The sequence below is a fragment of the Monodon monoceros genome, unplaced genomic scaffold, assembly GCF_005190385.1.
Source record: "Monodon monoceros isolate NGI ecotype Baffin Bay Population unplaced genomic scaffold, NGI_Narwhal_1 Super_Scaffold_8, whole genome shotgun sequence".
Lineage (NCBI taxonomy): Eukaryota > Metazoa > Chordata > Mammalia > Artiodactyla > Monodontidae > Monodon > Monodon monoceros.
Window position 1 is genome coordinate 3,685,034 of NW_021703785.1, and position 13,869 is coordinate 3,698,902.

Here is a 13,869-nt window from a genome sequence, read left to right on the forward strand (position 1 = left end):
AGAACAAACACCTCTTTAAGGACGGAAGAAAGCCAGTGAATATATATAGGGAAAAAATCAATAGTTTTTAGTAGGAAGTTGAAGGCATTCAAGCCCGAAGACCTCAATTTTCTCAGAGAGGTTGAAGGCAAGATCAACATCTGAAAATAAGATTAAATACAGTGTGCACGTCATCATTTACATAAAAAGTTGAGTGATGCCCAGGTGTTCTGCCACAGTTCCTACTGGAAAATCAGACTTACCATAAGCTATTCAGTTTTAGCTTATTTTCTGGGGAGGAGTATAACGTTCTGAAACAGCAGGGTACCCTGTGTTCTAATATTTAACAAATCAAAGTGATGGAAAGGGTAATTTAGAACTAAACAATATAAAAAATTTTATACTAGGATTTAACCCGGAAACACTCTAAGCAATGAATGAGTGAAGTTTTGGAACAATTTAATTTTGATCTATCAACTTGGCCACCTGACACGACGTGAGCAATATGTGTTTTTGAAACATCATTTGCTATTTCATTTAGGGTGGAATTGCTAGGTTCCAGCAGTCAGTCACCTGCAGCACCCATTATAATGATCTAGTCCCACTCTGCCCATTAAACACAGAGCATGACACACTCCAGCCAACAGGCAGAGAAATTACTAACATCAGATGTTCAAACACAAAAGGCCAAGGATGAAGAAAACATTCACTGCAATTTCAAGTAATCATTCCACTGTTACTGAAGTGAAACGATGATAGTATTAATATTACTGAGCCTCACTTAGTAAATGACTATTGATTTGCTAATATCTCCTCCTACACGTTCTGATTTCAGGGAGTGAAAATATCTTAAAAGATCTCCTGGTGATATGTAATACTAATAATTCAGCAATTCACCATTCTCTGTCACCCCTTAAGAAAAATAAAACAATTAAATAACATTTTGTCCTTCAGTTATTTATTAGTCATTTTTTGACATTATGTATAACAGATACCCTTTATAGTAAGGTTTATTAAATGGTTCTAAGACATGTGAAGTATCAAAGCATTTCCTCCCAAAATTTTCAATAAAAAAGAGAAAAACCTGAGATGATTAGTCAGGAACATAGGTAATCATTTTCCCCCAAAAGAAGCGTCATTCAGTGTTTCAGTCAAATAAATTATTTTCCTTCTAAAATAATTAACACCAATATAAAAATTAATTTGTTTCTTATGGTCCAAAATGCAATGGGCTGTTAAAACAGGCAGATTTGTCACAGCTTTAGAACTGCTAACAGGACAGAGAAGCTTAGCAACTGTGGCCACAACAGAAAATTAACTGTGAAAATTCAGATCTAGCATGCCGCGGATAAATGTAACCCTGTAATCCAAAGTCATATCAGTAAATAAGTGAAAATTGAGCAATGCTATTAAGAAACGATTCTCTGTGAAATCACATGGTACAAAATAGCAAAGAAAAGTCTATTGTTCCTCTCTCCGCAGGCAAGTGATTGAGCAGATTTTGATATTTACAAGTATTGATTCAAGGCATAGATGCACTGATACAACATGCCAGAAATATATATGTATATATACACACACACATATGTATATATTTCATATATTACGACCATGTTGAAATAAATAGGAAGTCAAAATTTTAAAAAGACTGGTTTGAGTTAACCACTTTTCAGCCTTTGTGATTTCCTCTTGGATAACAGAAAAGTTTCTTAAAGTCTGAGAAATAGCAAATTACTATAGAATTATTAAAAAAATACTCTAACAAATTTTGAGTTATAGAGCACTGGTGTTCAAATATGGCACTGGTTAGAAAATATTTTAAAAACTGGATAATGTAGAATGAAAAATTTAAAAACTTACATATGTGAGATACTCAAATATTCAATAAAATAAGGTAAGTGAAAATTCTGTGGTCAAATTTTGTTTAATAGAATGTATATTATATAGAATTATATGAATATGTAATTCTACATTAAATATAAAAATAATAATGCAGTAAAATATTTTTCTGGGAATGAAAACATTTAGATTTGAGATTTTATTCTACTACATAACCTCTCTGATATTAGATTTCTTTATGTAAAAATAGGGATAATATATTAAGTGCATTGCTTTTGTCATAGATGTGCTCCACATACTCAGTGAGCTATCTATGAAACTTCTAGGAAACTGCAAAACCCTGTTCAACTATGTGATGGAAATTGTGAAAATAATAATGGTACTAAAAAGTCTAAATTTTGAAAATATACTGTAGAAATCCATCATTTTTTGAGCCACCCCAATTCCTAAAATACACTGGGTTTAGATGTTTCTATTTCACAATTAAAATCCTAAAATCGGTCAATTGTTTTACTTAGTAATAAATTCAGTCAGTCCTCATTGCTCATGGATTTTATATTTGTGAACTTGCCTACTTGCTAGAATTAATTTGTAATCCCAAATCAACACTGATGGTACTTTGCTGGTCATCCGTGCATATGCACAGAGTGGTGGAAAATTCTAGCCACCCAAGGTGCACATTCAAAGCTCAGGTCCCATGAGGCCTTGCTCTGCCTTCTTGTTTCAGCTCTCATAGTGTAAAAAACTGGTCTTACTGCAGTCTACTCAGTGCCATTTTTCGTGTGTTTGAGTTTTTTCTTGGTGATTTCACTGTTTCAAGTGGCCCCCAACCGTAGTGCAGAAGTGCTGTCTAGTGTTTCCATGGGCAAGGAGGCTGTGATGAGCCTTAATAGAAAATATGTGCATTGCATAAGCTTTTTTCAGGCCCGAGTTATAGTGTTACTGCCATGAGTTCAAGGTTTATGAGTCGACAACATATTTTAAATTAGGTGTCTTTAAACAGAAACACACAAAAAATAAAGTTTGTGCTAAAAACACAGTTGTAAAAAAAATAAAGCTGTACAGATCTGTTGATGAGCATGTTGTGAGCAGAGGCACGCAGGAACCTAACACTGTAAGTCCCCTAGGAGCCTGGTCTTGTATTCACTAAGTCAGTGCCTGTGACGATTTTATAGAACAGAACCACCACGAATAATGTATTACAATGTATCATAATACTTCTTAACTTTCCTCCCAGAGTCTAAGTACTCAAGTCAGAAAACTGTGTTTTAATGGGAAATGTATAATATTGCAATACAAATAGTGATCTTATTTGTCCACTTTGGGGAGTGTAGCTCCATATGAATTCTATCATAAGCAATACGGCAGCACATCAGAGTGGTCAGGGTTCAGGTTCTGAAGCTGGCTTTCATGGGATCAAATTTTGCCTCTACCACTACCAACTGGCTTTCAGCATGTAGATTAGCCTCACTAAGTTGCCTCACCTATAAAAAGTAAAAGTGGAAAAAGCTAGCACATACATACAGGATTCTGTGAGGACTCAGTGAATTAATAATTATAAAGCACATAGAAAAACACTCATCATATAGGGAGGGCTGTATAAAAGTTAATTATTAGTATCTGCTAGAGTTTTGTAGATCTGGCAAAAGTACTGACAACATTCACAGTAGCTATGTCTACTCCAAAACATGAAACCATTTGTGATTCAATTAAAATAGCAACGATCTAATGCCGTTTAGTATATGATGGTGACGCACACATACATCTCCACTTAACAAAAACTCACAATAAACAATTACCTTGCAAATCAATGAACATTTCTACAGATAATGCCTTCCTGAAGAACTTGAAAAAAATGTGATTCAAATACATTTTTCATTCCTTTTTAAACATAACCCCATACCCCTCACGCTATTCTAAACACCTTCTCCATTTCAGCAAACACAGATTCCAACCCTGCAGTTCTCAGGCCAACAAAGTGGAAGCCCTCCCTGACTCCTGCTCTTTCTCTCAAGCCCCAAATCCAATCCCACACCAAATACTGACAACTCGACCTTCCAGATACTCCCACATGTCGGCCACTTCTCACCACCTGCACCATGTCTGGCCCAGACAGTGGGACAGCGTCCCCGAAGAGTTCCCCCCGCCCCTTTGTGTATTTTCAACAGAGCAGCCAGAGTGGATCTTTTTAAATGGATGTCATATCACGTCACCTCTCCACTCAAAACCCTCCACAGGCCCCCTCATCACCTGGGGTAAAAGTGAATTCTAACGTCCAAGCAAGGGGCTTGATGAGCTCCTGTCGCCTCTCTGACTTCTCGTTCTGCCCTGCCCGCGTCCACTCCACGAGAGAACTGCCTGGTCTCCTTTGCTCTTCTTCTAACACGAGCCACTGCCCCACAGCTTGCCCTCACCCGTTGCCTCTGCCCAGCTCACGATGCACCCACAGTCCACGAGGCTCACAGCTCAAATGTCACCCCTCCATCAGGACATCCATTAAGACTCTCTACCCCTCTCTCCTTGCCCCTCCAACATTTCGCTTTAGTTGACACGTTGTACACTTCATCCACTTAGGTGTTTTTTTCTGTTTCTCCCCAGTAGAATGTAAGCTCCAAAGAGGCAGGGATTTGTGCTTCTTTTATTCACTGCTGACCCCCTCAGTGCAGAACAGAAGGCACTCAGATACGTAAGTGCACGGTGTCCCTTACTCATCGGTTTGGAAAATGGAAAGAAGACTGGACACGCAGCGCTAAACAACGTAGGATGGCCTTTAGTTCTGGAAGGAAAATAAATCTTTCTTTTGAGGTTGTTAGCAGGAACATATTTCTATAGTAATTACGATTTTTATGATGATGTATTTCACCCACATTTACCTGAAAGCAAATTATTTCTGTGGAGGGATGGTGGGCTAGTTATGACATGGCGGTAATGAGGCTACTCGGATTTGCTGAATCCGTCAGTCAAGTTACTCAGTGGTTACACGTACATTACTTGCTTTGGTTTCTTTTTGTCATTGTTCTATAATGTAAAATGTCTTATTATTCACTGTGTAGCACCCAGAACATAGTAGTCACTCAATAAATATTTGCTGAATGAATGAATGAATGAACAAACAATAACTTCCTTGACGGCAGGAATTATGTTAAAGATAGCTGGTGATCAATAAATACTAGTTAGTGATTAAAGACAGTCATCAGTAAATGAATAACAGCAACGGGCAGATACATAACTTTGCATATGAGGTTGGGTTACTCTATGGTGTGAGAAATAGGGCATTGCAGACCATGAAAATGTTAATAACCTGACAATTATAGATTTAATTCTATGTTTACACATGAAGTAAATCCAGTTTCTAGCTCTCAATTCCGCCTGGTAAAGAAAAGCAGTATCATCTGGCATTGTTGAGACCATGTGTGCTGAAGCAATAAGCACTTCGAAATACACGTGTAGGATGAAGAATTCTAGAATACGTAGGAAGATGAATGTGGCTATAAGACAGGTTTTTTTCAGATATAACACGAGTTAATAATGTCAATATTAAATTCAGGCTGACTTCCAAAAATTGGCCTGCCATTCTTTCAGCCATTTGTGTATGTATTCAGCAAGTATTGATATATATACATTGAGTCTCTATAAAGTGCTGGCACTGTTTTAACAAATAGCCATGTATGCCCCAGCTAGTTGCTTCTGTGACTTGCTGGAAGCTAATAATTTAGGTAATGCCTAACTTAGAGCTCCCTAATGAACACCACTGATATAAGCTCGATAAATAATTAATGAGTATAAATCAAATTGTTCTAGGCAGAAGAGATATTTATTATAAAGGCAACTGGCCATTAATAAAATTGAGTTCATTGCCAGGGGAACAAGTAGGAGTTACAGAAACTGTGTCACACGAGAACAAAGGGAAAAGTAAATTGTATTTAAACAAGCACAACATACACGATAATGTGAAAGAAAAAGGAGCTCAGGCCACATGCTGACGATCCTAGCAGCAACTGGGGGGAAATGCCAAAGAATAGGGGAATACAATAAAAGTACAAAAAAAGGAGTGCAGAGAACTCACCTCATCAACATGGAGCTATCACTGAGTCTGACAATAACATGAGGGTGTCCCCATTCAGGACAGTGATTTAGTACTTCTTCAAACTGTTGTTATTTTTCTATCTGTTTTGGGAAATGGGACTGGTGCCAGTGCTTATTGATTTTCCTTGGAAGACACTGTTTAACCTCAACGGGAGCAAGGCACATGTATATTTCCTCAGTTATGCAAAGAGTCACAAGGAAGACCTAAGTAATTTGCCACTATATGTCTAACTTATTTCTATAATTATAGTGTAATTGACACCCCAGGTACCAGTCCTCACGGGCTGCCCTAATCCCAGCTCTGGTTATAAACATGCTTCATTCCTGCCAATGGGTGGTCCAAGTAATTTGCTACTTCTAGTCTATCGTGGTATTTCTGATACCCATGCTGCTCCCGGCAACAGTCCCTATATGCTGAAGGGGAGTCATCTGCAAGTAGTTATAGCTTCTGCACCTTGAAATCACAACCCTGCCACGTACCGAGCCCTTCTCTTGGCTGTCCCTGTTACATTAAATTGTAAGAATCCTATGAGATGCCTAGACCAGGACTCAGCGCAGACTCCACAAAGAAGGTAGATCCTCTTACTCTGTTCCATCAGAAATAAGAAACAGATATTCTATAATGAAGGAAGAAATCTTGGCTGGCAGTGAAATTAAGGGCTGACAAACTCTCAGAACTCAAGAAGGGGAAGTCTTCATCCAGCAGTGTACATTGAGGAAATGGAAGAAGGATTTTAAGAATTCAAGCTCAGTCGCATGAATATTGGATCCTGAGAATTGCATGAGTGAAATGAAAATAGAAAGCCTAATTTGGCAAATTTGGTGTAACTAATCATAATTACTGAGAGAAAATAAATGGAGACGGGCCTTGAAAAAGTGACTCTCAACTAATATTCTGAATCTCTTGACTAATATTCAGAAAAAAAAATAAAAACATAGGAAAACCACAAAAGCTATGAATCTAACTCTTCTATCTCATTCTCATATAATTATAGCCCAGCTTCGCCCAAGTCATCCAGTGGTTGAACTACCCAAAAAAAAAGTTTCAAACAACTACTACAGACCAAGCCATTTCTTTAAAAATCTAGCCTGGTGTCCTATGAGCTCTGAGAATTCCAAAGAGTTCACAGTTGATGATTTCACAGTATCACTCAAAAGACCACAGAGTTCCTTTCTGAGATGTGTTTTAAATTTTCCTTTAATACTAAGTAGATCTCACTGCCTTTGTGCTGACTTGTTAGTTTAATTCCTCTTAGGCTCAGGTTCTATAAAGTGAAGATTTGTTCTTATAAATGAGTTAAGTACTTTTTCATGTGTTTTCCTGTAGAGTACTAGCTCCCCAAATGATTCTATTTCAAGCTAAATTGTCTTTATTTCCTTTACTTTTCCTTATTTATTTATTATAGCTGCCATCTTCCAGGATTTGAAAGGAACATATTTCCAGTGATATACACTTCTACTATAAAAACAAAAGAAGTTTACAAATTCTTGAGGGACAAATTAGACTAAACTAGACCAAATTAAACGTCTTACAAGATTAAGGAAATCTCCATTCATAGTCTTCATCCGAAACGACTTCTGCTTAGGATTTTAAAAAGGGGAAAGAAAGCAGTGTACTGGGATTGTGTTTTTTAAAAAAAGATATGTTCAAGTCCTAAGACTACTATCTGTGAGTGATCTTCTATGGAAATAAGGTCTTTGCAGATCAAGGTAAGATAAGGTGGTATTGAGTTAAGGTGGACCCTAAACCCTACGACTGGTGCATTTATAAAGAAAAGAGAGGGGTATTTGGACACAGAGACACAAGGAAGAGGGTCACGTGATGATGGAGGCAAAGACTGGAGTGATGCATCTGTAACCAAGGACCACCAAGGACTGCAAGGGATCCATAGGAGCTAGAAAGAAGCAAGGAAGAATTCTTCCCTAGAGCTGACATAGGGCATACAGCTTTGCCAACACCTTGATTTCAGATTCCTGGCCTCCAAAATGTAAGAGAATAAAGTTCTCTTGTATTTAGCTATCAAGTAGGTGGTAATTTGTTAAGACAGGCAGCATGACCCTGGGGAGAAAGGACAGACTTTGGACAATGACCTTAAGTTCAGAGATATAGTTTGTTTTCTGACCTATGGCAAGTTGCTTAATATCTTTGAGCACCAATTTGCTTGTATGTGAAATTTTGAGGGCTCATGTGAAAAGCCAGGCACATAATAGAAAATCATTAAGGAATTATGCAATTTTTATTAATAAAGGGAAAAAAAGCAAATCATTCATTCTTACTCTTATATTCTAGTATGCTTTCTAAAATATCCTGCATAATTTCTTAAAATCTTTGTTAGAGATAAACTAATCAGAAAGAATCCCAATTCTAAAATAATTATAGTACGTGCGAGGACCCACGTCAGGGTCTAAGCTGTAACTCAAGACAATGACAACAAATAACTCCAGTGATTTTTATACTTAAGAGTTTTCACTTTCATGTAAACAAAAGCTGTAGACACTTCTTTGCTAGATTTAAACAAGAGAAGAAGATTCAATATGAGCCACATAGCCTTACTATCATATACCTAGTCTGGCTAAAAATTAGGAGAATGAATTGAAAGACAAAACAACAATTATCAAACCATTTTAGTTAGCACTGATTTGCGAGGTATCAAGGCATATAATTTCCAAGAAAAAGGCAAGAGGAATAGAGCTTGGTGTGACATCTACACAATTTGTTTTATGAACTATGTGGTGACCCACAACCTTAGTCTCTAATTATCTTGTAATTCCAGGCAAATAAGTGATGACATATACACACATTTTTTTTCTCACCTGAAGTATTATATATTGTGAAGTACTATTGGTTAAATATGCAGACTTCTATATGCCATCAAATCTTCAAATGGTAATAAACTGAATTGCTTTACTTACTAATACAAGCAGTAGGACAACATCAGGGTTATCACATGCACAGGCAATGTGCATTGGTGTCCAAAAATCTTCGTCCTGGTGGTTGACATTGGCCCCTCTGTCAATCAGGATCTCTGCAATGAAGACATTATCATACCGGGCACACTGAAAAAAGAAAAAAAGAAATAAAAGGAAGTATACTATGATAACAAACTATGATAGGTTTATTTGGAATAAACCTAATCCAAATTTCCTTTCCATAGGTAGACAACTTCAATGCCAATTTTTGAACTTGGGAGGTGGAGCTAAATATGTAAGACTGAAAGGAAAATTGAATCCATGGACAGTGGAAAGAAAAATAGACTAGATATTATAGAAGACAAGATTAGTCATTTGAAGGCAGTAATATAAATTATACAAAATGACACACAGAGAGAAAAATGATGAAATAAATGAACGGAGCCTCAGTGAGTTGTGGGAAAACTTCAAACTGATTGATAACCCCTGAGACTGACAGCACAGGAAATGGGTACTACAGAGATATATGTATGTTTTTGTTATTATTTAATTACCTTTATAATTAGTCATTAGAAAACAGCCCAATTTTAAAAAGTAGGCAGAAGATTTGAACTTTGTCAATATTTTATAATAACTATAAAGGGCGTATAAACTTTAAAAGCTATGAATCACTATACTGCACACCTATAACTTATATAATATTGTACATCAACTATACTTCAACTTAACAAAAGATACATGAATTGTGGTTCACAATTATAACACAGTCATTGAAGAATCTCCATATCTTTCTTCATTCGCTGGTACTCTCAAGAATGTACAAAAAGGACAATGCAAAATCACGGTGCACATTCCATATGGAAGGAGATTTGAGGGGTGCCACTTTGGGGACACATGGAAGCACGTGGAGCAATGGCAAACACATGAACCTTGAAGGATTAGTTTCAGTTTTGAACTAAGATATCTGTGTATGTGATGTTCCATGTCATGTGTAGCAATAACAAATGGTCCCTACCATCAGGGCCTGATGATGTGAACCACGACCCCATCCACACTCACTGCAGGTTTGGGTACAAAGACTGATAAGGTGAGGACCAGAGAATAAAAGCTAATACATCCATTTTAGAATTTGGGACCTGGACCCAATTTCTTTTAGGAAATTCATATGCAAGTAATTCCTATTCTTCTCTCTTTTTCATTTTGAAAGTTCCCTGCATAATCAAACCAGATGTGACCTCATCCTTCTGTGCCTGTCAAGATGTCCTCAACCTGCACGTCAGAAATCCACAGTGATGATTCAAAGATACCTAAGGTTTAGCTTTCAGTCTTTTACCAAAACATAGTTAATTAGATACCGTGTTTAAAGTCATACCCGCCCTCTCAAGTGACGTAAGTTTTAGATCCACATTTCAGAGGATCGTGAATAATAATTTGACAGCAATAAGTACCTTCTAATCACACTTGTCTGCAAAGATGATGATGGCTGAATATTCCTGGTACAATGTTCTTACAGTATTATTGCTATATAGTAAACTTCATTCTCCCTAGAAAGAATTTTCATCAAGCTAGAAAATCTCCCTCCCAATTCAGGCAGTTTTCCACCATGTTTAGCAATTTCTGGGGACACTTTATGGAACCATAAGAATGGCTGAGGCCCCGCTCTGTCACCCTCAACAGAACTCGGACAACATCAGTTATTTCCACCTGGAGACAAGTCCCCAGCTCCTCCTGTCACTGTCATCTCCTTCTTGAAGTGCCAAGCAGGACCAGCTACATAATTTATGCAAAATGAAAACAGAGGGCCCTTTATTCAAATATTCCTAAGAATTTAAAGATGGCGACAGCAGAGCATGAAAGCAAGCTTGGGCCCTTCTAAGTACAAGGCACACGCCATGAAGCCTGTCCTGAATTTTGAAGCCCCTTGACCAACCTGCCTCCCAGGCGCCTCATGTCCACACACTCTTCCTTCTACTGGACCTCTGAACAGTCCATTTCAAGCAAACGTTCCTCATCTGGAAATGTCCAGAGAACCTAAGTGGAAATCTATCTCTCTGGAAACACCATCTCTCCTGGAGCCTTCCCCTGTGCAGGTAAAGTTATTCCTTCCTAGGACCCTGAAGAAGCTGGATTATTTTCTCAGCTTATCATTGATTCTTCTAGATCACTGCATGTTCACCTTCACGTGCTTCTTTCTAAGATTCACTCTGTCCTTACATACAATGCTCTTCCCCCAGCCTGGTCCAAGCCTTCATCAAAGGTTTAGGAACCATGACCACGGTCTTTGCTCCACTTTTGAGCACCACCAAACAATGAGGCATCAAGTACATTGGGTCACCCACCCTATACGAGAGTTTAAAAATGTCTTCCTTCCAGTACTCAGGAATCTTCACCTACATTGTACTTTAGTTGCCCATTCCTCATGACCAAGATTAGCTCCACGCTGAAATATTAAATTCTGCAGTCCCAATCCGTGACCAGAATATTCCATTCTGCCTCTTAGGGTACACTTAGAAAACAACATGGCCGATAGCTCCTTCCTCTGAGACGTTCATGGAATTGACCACAGTTAGAAAGTGACCACTTACACGTTCAACACCAGCTCAGTAGTTCACAATTTCTCTGGCAATGCATCCTTTCACTCATTTTTAAGTTTGTGAACAACGGTGGTATTTCTCAACGTATAAAAACCCACTACAATGTGAATTATTGATTCAGCCCCAAAGACTCTGAGAACTATAGAAACCAAATCACAAATAAAGACAATTTTAAACTTCAAATGTGTTGTCTTTTCCCTCCACATTATCATAAGGGGTATTTTATATGTTTTAGTTCTGGTTGGCTCAGGAGCAGCATGTCCTGAACGACCCTGAAATCTACCCTCAGAAAATCAAAAATTCGATATACACTGTGTTCATACACTAAATCCTATGGTTCACAAATGTAAGTTATCTGTTGCCAGTTTTTTTTTTCTTAAACTGGAGTCAGATCTACTGTAACGTAAGCTTTCTCGATGATTATCTATTTTCAGTATCTATTTTCCCTCCTCTGTGTTGATTACAAAGCCGCTGGGACAGAGAAGACCAGCAAAGAGGTACTAGGACAACAACCAATTTGATACAGATTCATTTACTGAGTGGATACCATGTGCCAGGCGTTGTTCTAATATTAAAAACTATATATTTCTGCACCACCTGGCAGCTCTGGGGGGAGGAGAAGCAACAGGATTTACACAGTCAATTTGGATTAGCCAAGTTCCATTTTCTTGTCCTGTGTTTATGGGTTTTTAGTGGTTCAAAAACATTTCTACAATCAGAGACAGGCAGAGACAGAGAGAAAGAGACAGAGACAGAGAGAGGGGAGAGAGAGAGATACAGAGAGGCAGAGAGGTAGAGATTTATATCAGTAGCAAAACGAATTCAAATCTGTTGCAATTTCCAAAATTTTTGACATCACTCTGGAACTTCCATATGGTCCTGTGCATTCAGTGTCAATCCCATGGGCCGTCCTTTTCAGCCAGTGCTTGGATCTCTGCCAAGTCACTTCCATTTCTTTGCCACTATATCACATTGAAGGATCATATTCATTACAGTGTCATCTTGAATATACTTCTTATCATTTTTGCTTTGCATGTATCTTCTCTCTGGTAAGTGTTTATACTCCAGATGACCTTGCCATAGATAAACTATCCAGAAAACTCTGCGATGAAGTACAGTTATTATTTCTACCGGCATTCCAAACAGCACAGCTTCCGGCCAATGGAACCAGACTCTAATTATGGAACAGGTCGTTGCTAAAGAGGTTCAGATGTACCCCTGATGCACATCCTGAAATTTTAAACTCCTAATAACACTGTTATCCTTTTCCGTGAACGTAAACTCTGCTCCTTCAGCTGCAACACTGGTTTGCTTTGCTGTGAATCGCCAAGATTTTATTAGGCAATGCTGTATTCCAGGCACTGTGCTTGGCAATGTATCCGTAAAGGACCATGACATGGTAATCACCCTTGAGAAATAGACAGTACAGTTCAATGAGATTGAGGGTGTACAGAGCATTCTACAGAGTCACAGCAGAGGGTCCCCAGCTGCCTGGTAAGAACTGGACAATTAAGTATGGGAACACGAGGATTAAGGGGCAGGGGTTGAGACATTCATAACCCACTGATTAAATACGTATCCACTGAGGACCTGCCACATCCCCACCATACGCCAAGCCAGAGGGTTGGTATTATGAACTAGATGTCCTCCCTAATCAACAGCTCACATTCAAGGGGGCAGTCAAAAGAGGCAGCCAAAAAAGAGATAAGATGCGCAAGTCCAGTCAGCCATGGAGCCGCCTCAGAGGAGAGCCCAGAGTAGGAAACAGTCTGAAAAACACTGAGGAGGGATGAAAATAGGCATTCGTGGGATTTCATGAAACCTGGCATGTCTAGAGAGTCAATTAAATGATTGGAACTGTTTGCTTAAGGAAGGCCTCTCTGAGTGGGGGAGTTTCATACTTCCCTAAGGGAGAACCTTTCAGGATGCGACACTCCAATTCTCCTAGGAAGATCCACACCAGGGGTTTCAATGCTGGTTGATTGAAAATTTTGTTGGAGGGGAGCACAGTCCCAGGAGGTCTGTGTCTAACTGCCTTCACCCTGTAAGAAAGGGTTCTGATTCTTTACAAATAGAATTCCATTGTTGCACAGATAAAACAAAACAGAACAAAACAAAAATCTCACCAGTAACTTCACTTGGGAATTTTTCTTTTTTATAATTGATGTTGAATGAACCAGTTCTGTGTGATCTATTTACTCAAAATGGAAAAGTCACTCCCTTCAGTTTCTGACGGCCTTCCAAGGATCTCCACAACTTGCTCTTCCATTGCTTTTTCACCCCTTAGGTCATGCACGTGGGCCATCACAATAAAAATGCACCCACAGTTTGCAGACCAAAGGTATGATTTTCATTCAGGATCCAGCTGGATACTGATCTATATCCTGGACTCAGACTTTCCAGTTATGATGCCATGATTCTCATGGACCAAAGAGATGTGGGATTTTTTTTTTTTTTTTTT

General features: G+C 38.4%; 1 protein-coding gene across 2 annotated transcripts in view; it reads right to left on the reverse strand.

Annotated features, from left to right (window-relative positions):
• Positions 1-13,869, reverse strand: part of MYO16 (myosin XVI) — a 531,143-nt gene that overhangs the window by 342,438 nt on the left and 174,836 nt on the right. For both annotated transcript variants that reach the window (XM_029210034.1, XM_029210033.1), the window contains exon 4: positions 8,818-8,961. In XM_029210034.1, the coding sequence (XP_029065867.1) occupies positions 8,818-8,961 (144 nt within the window). The remainder of the gene's footprint in view (positions 1-8,817; positions 8,962-13,869) is intronic.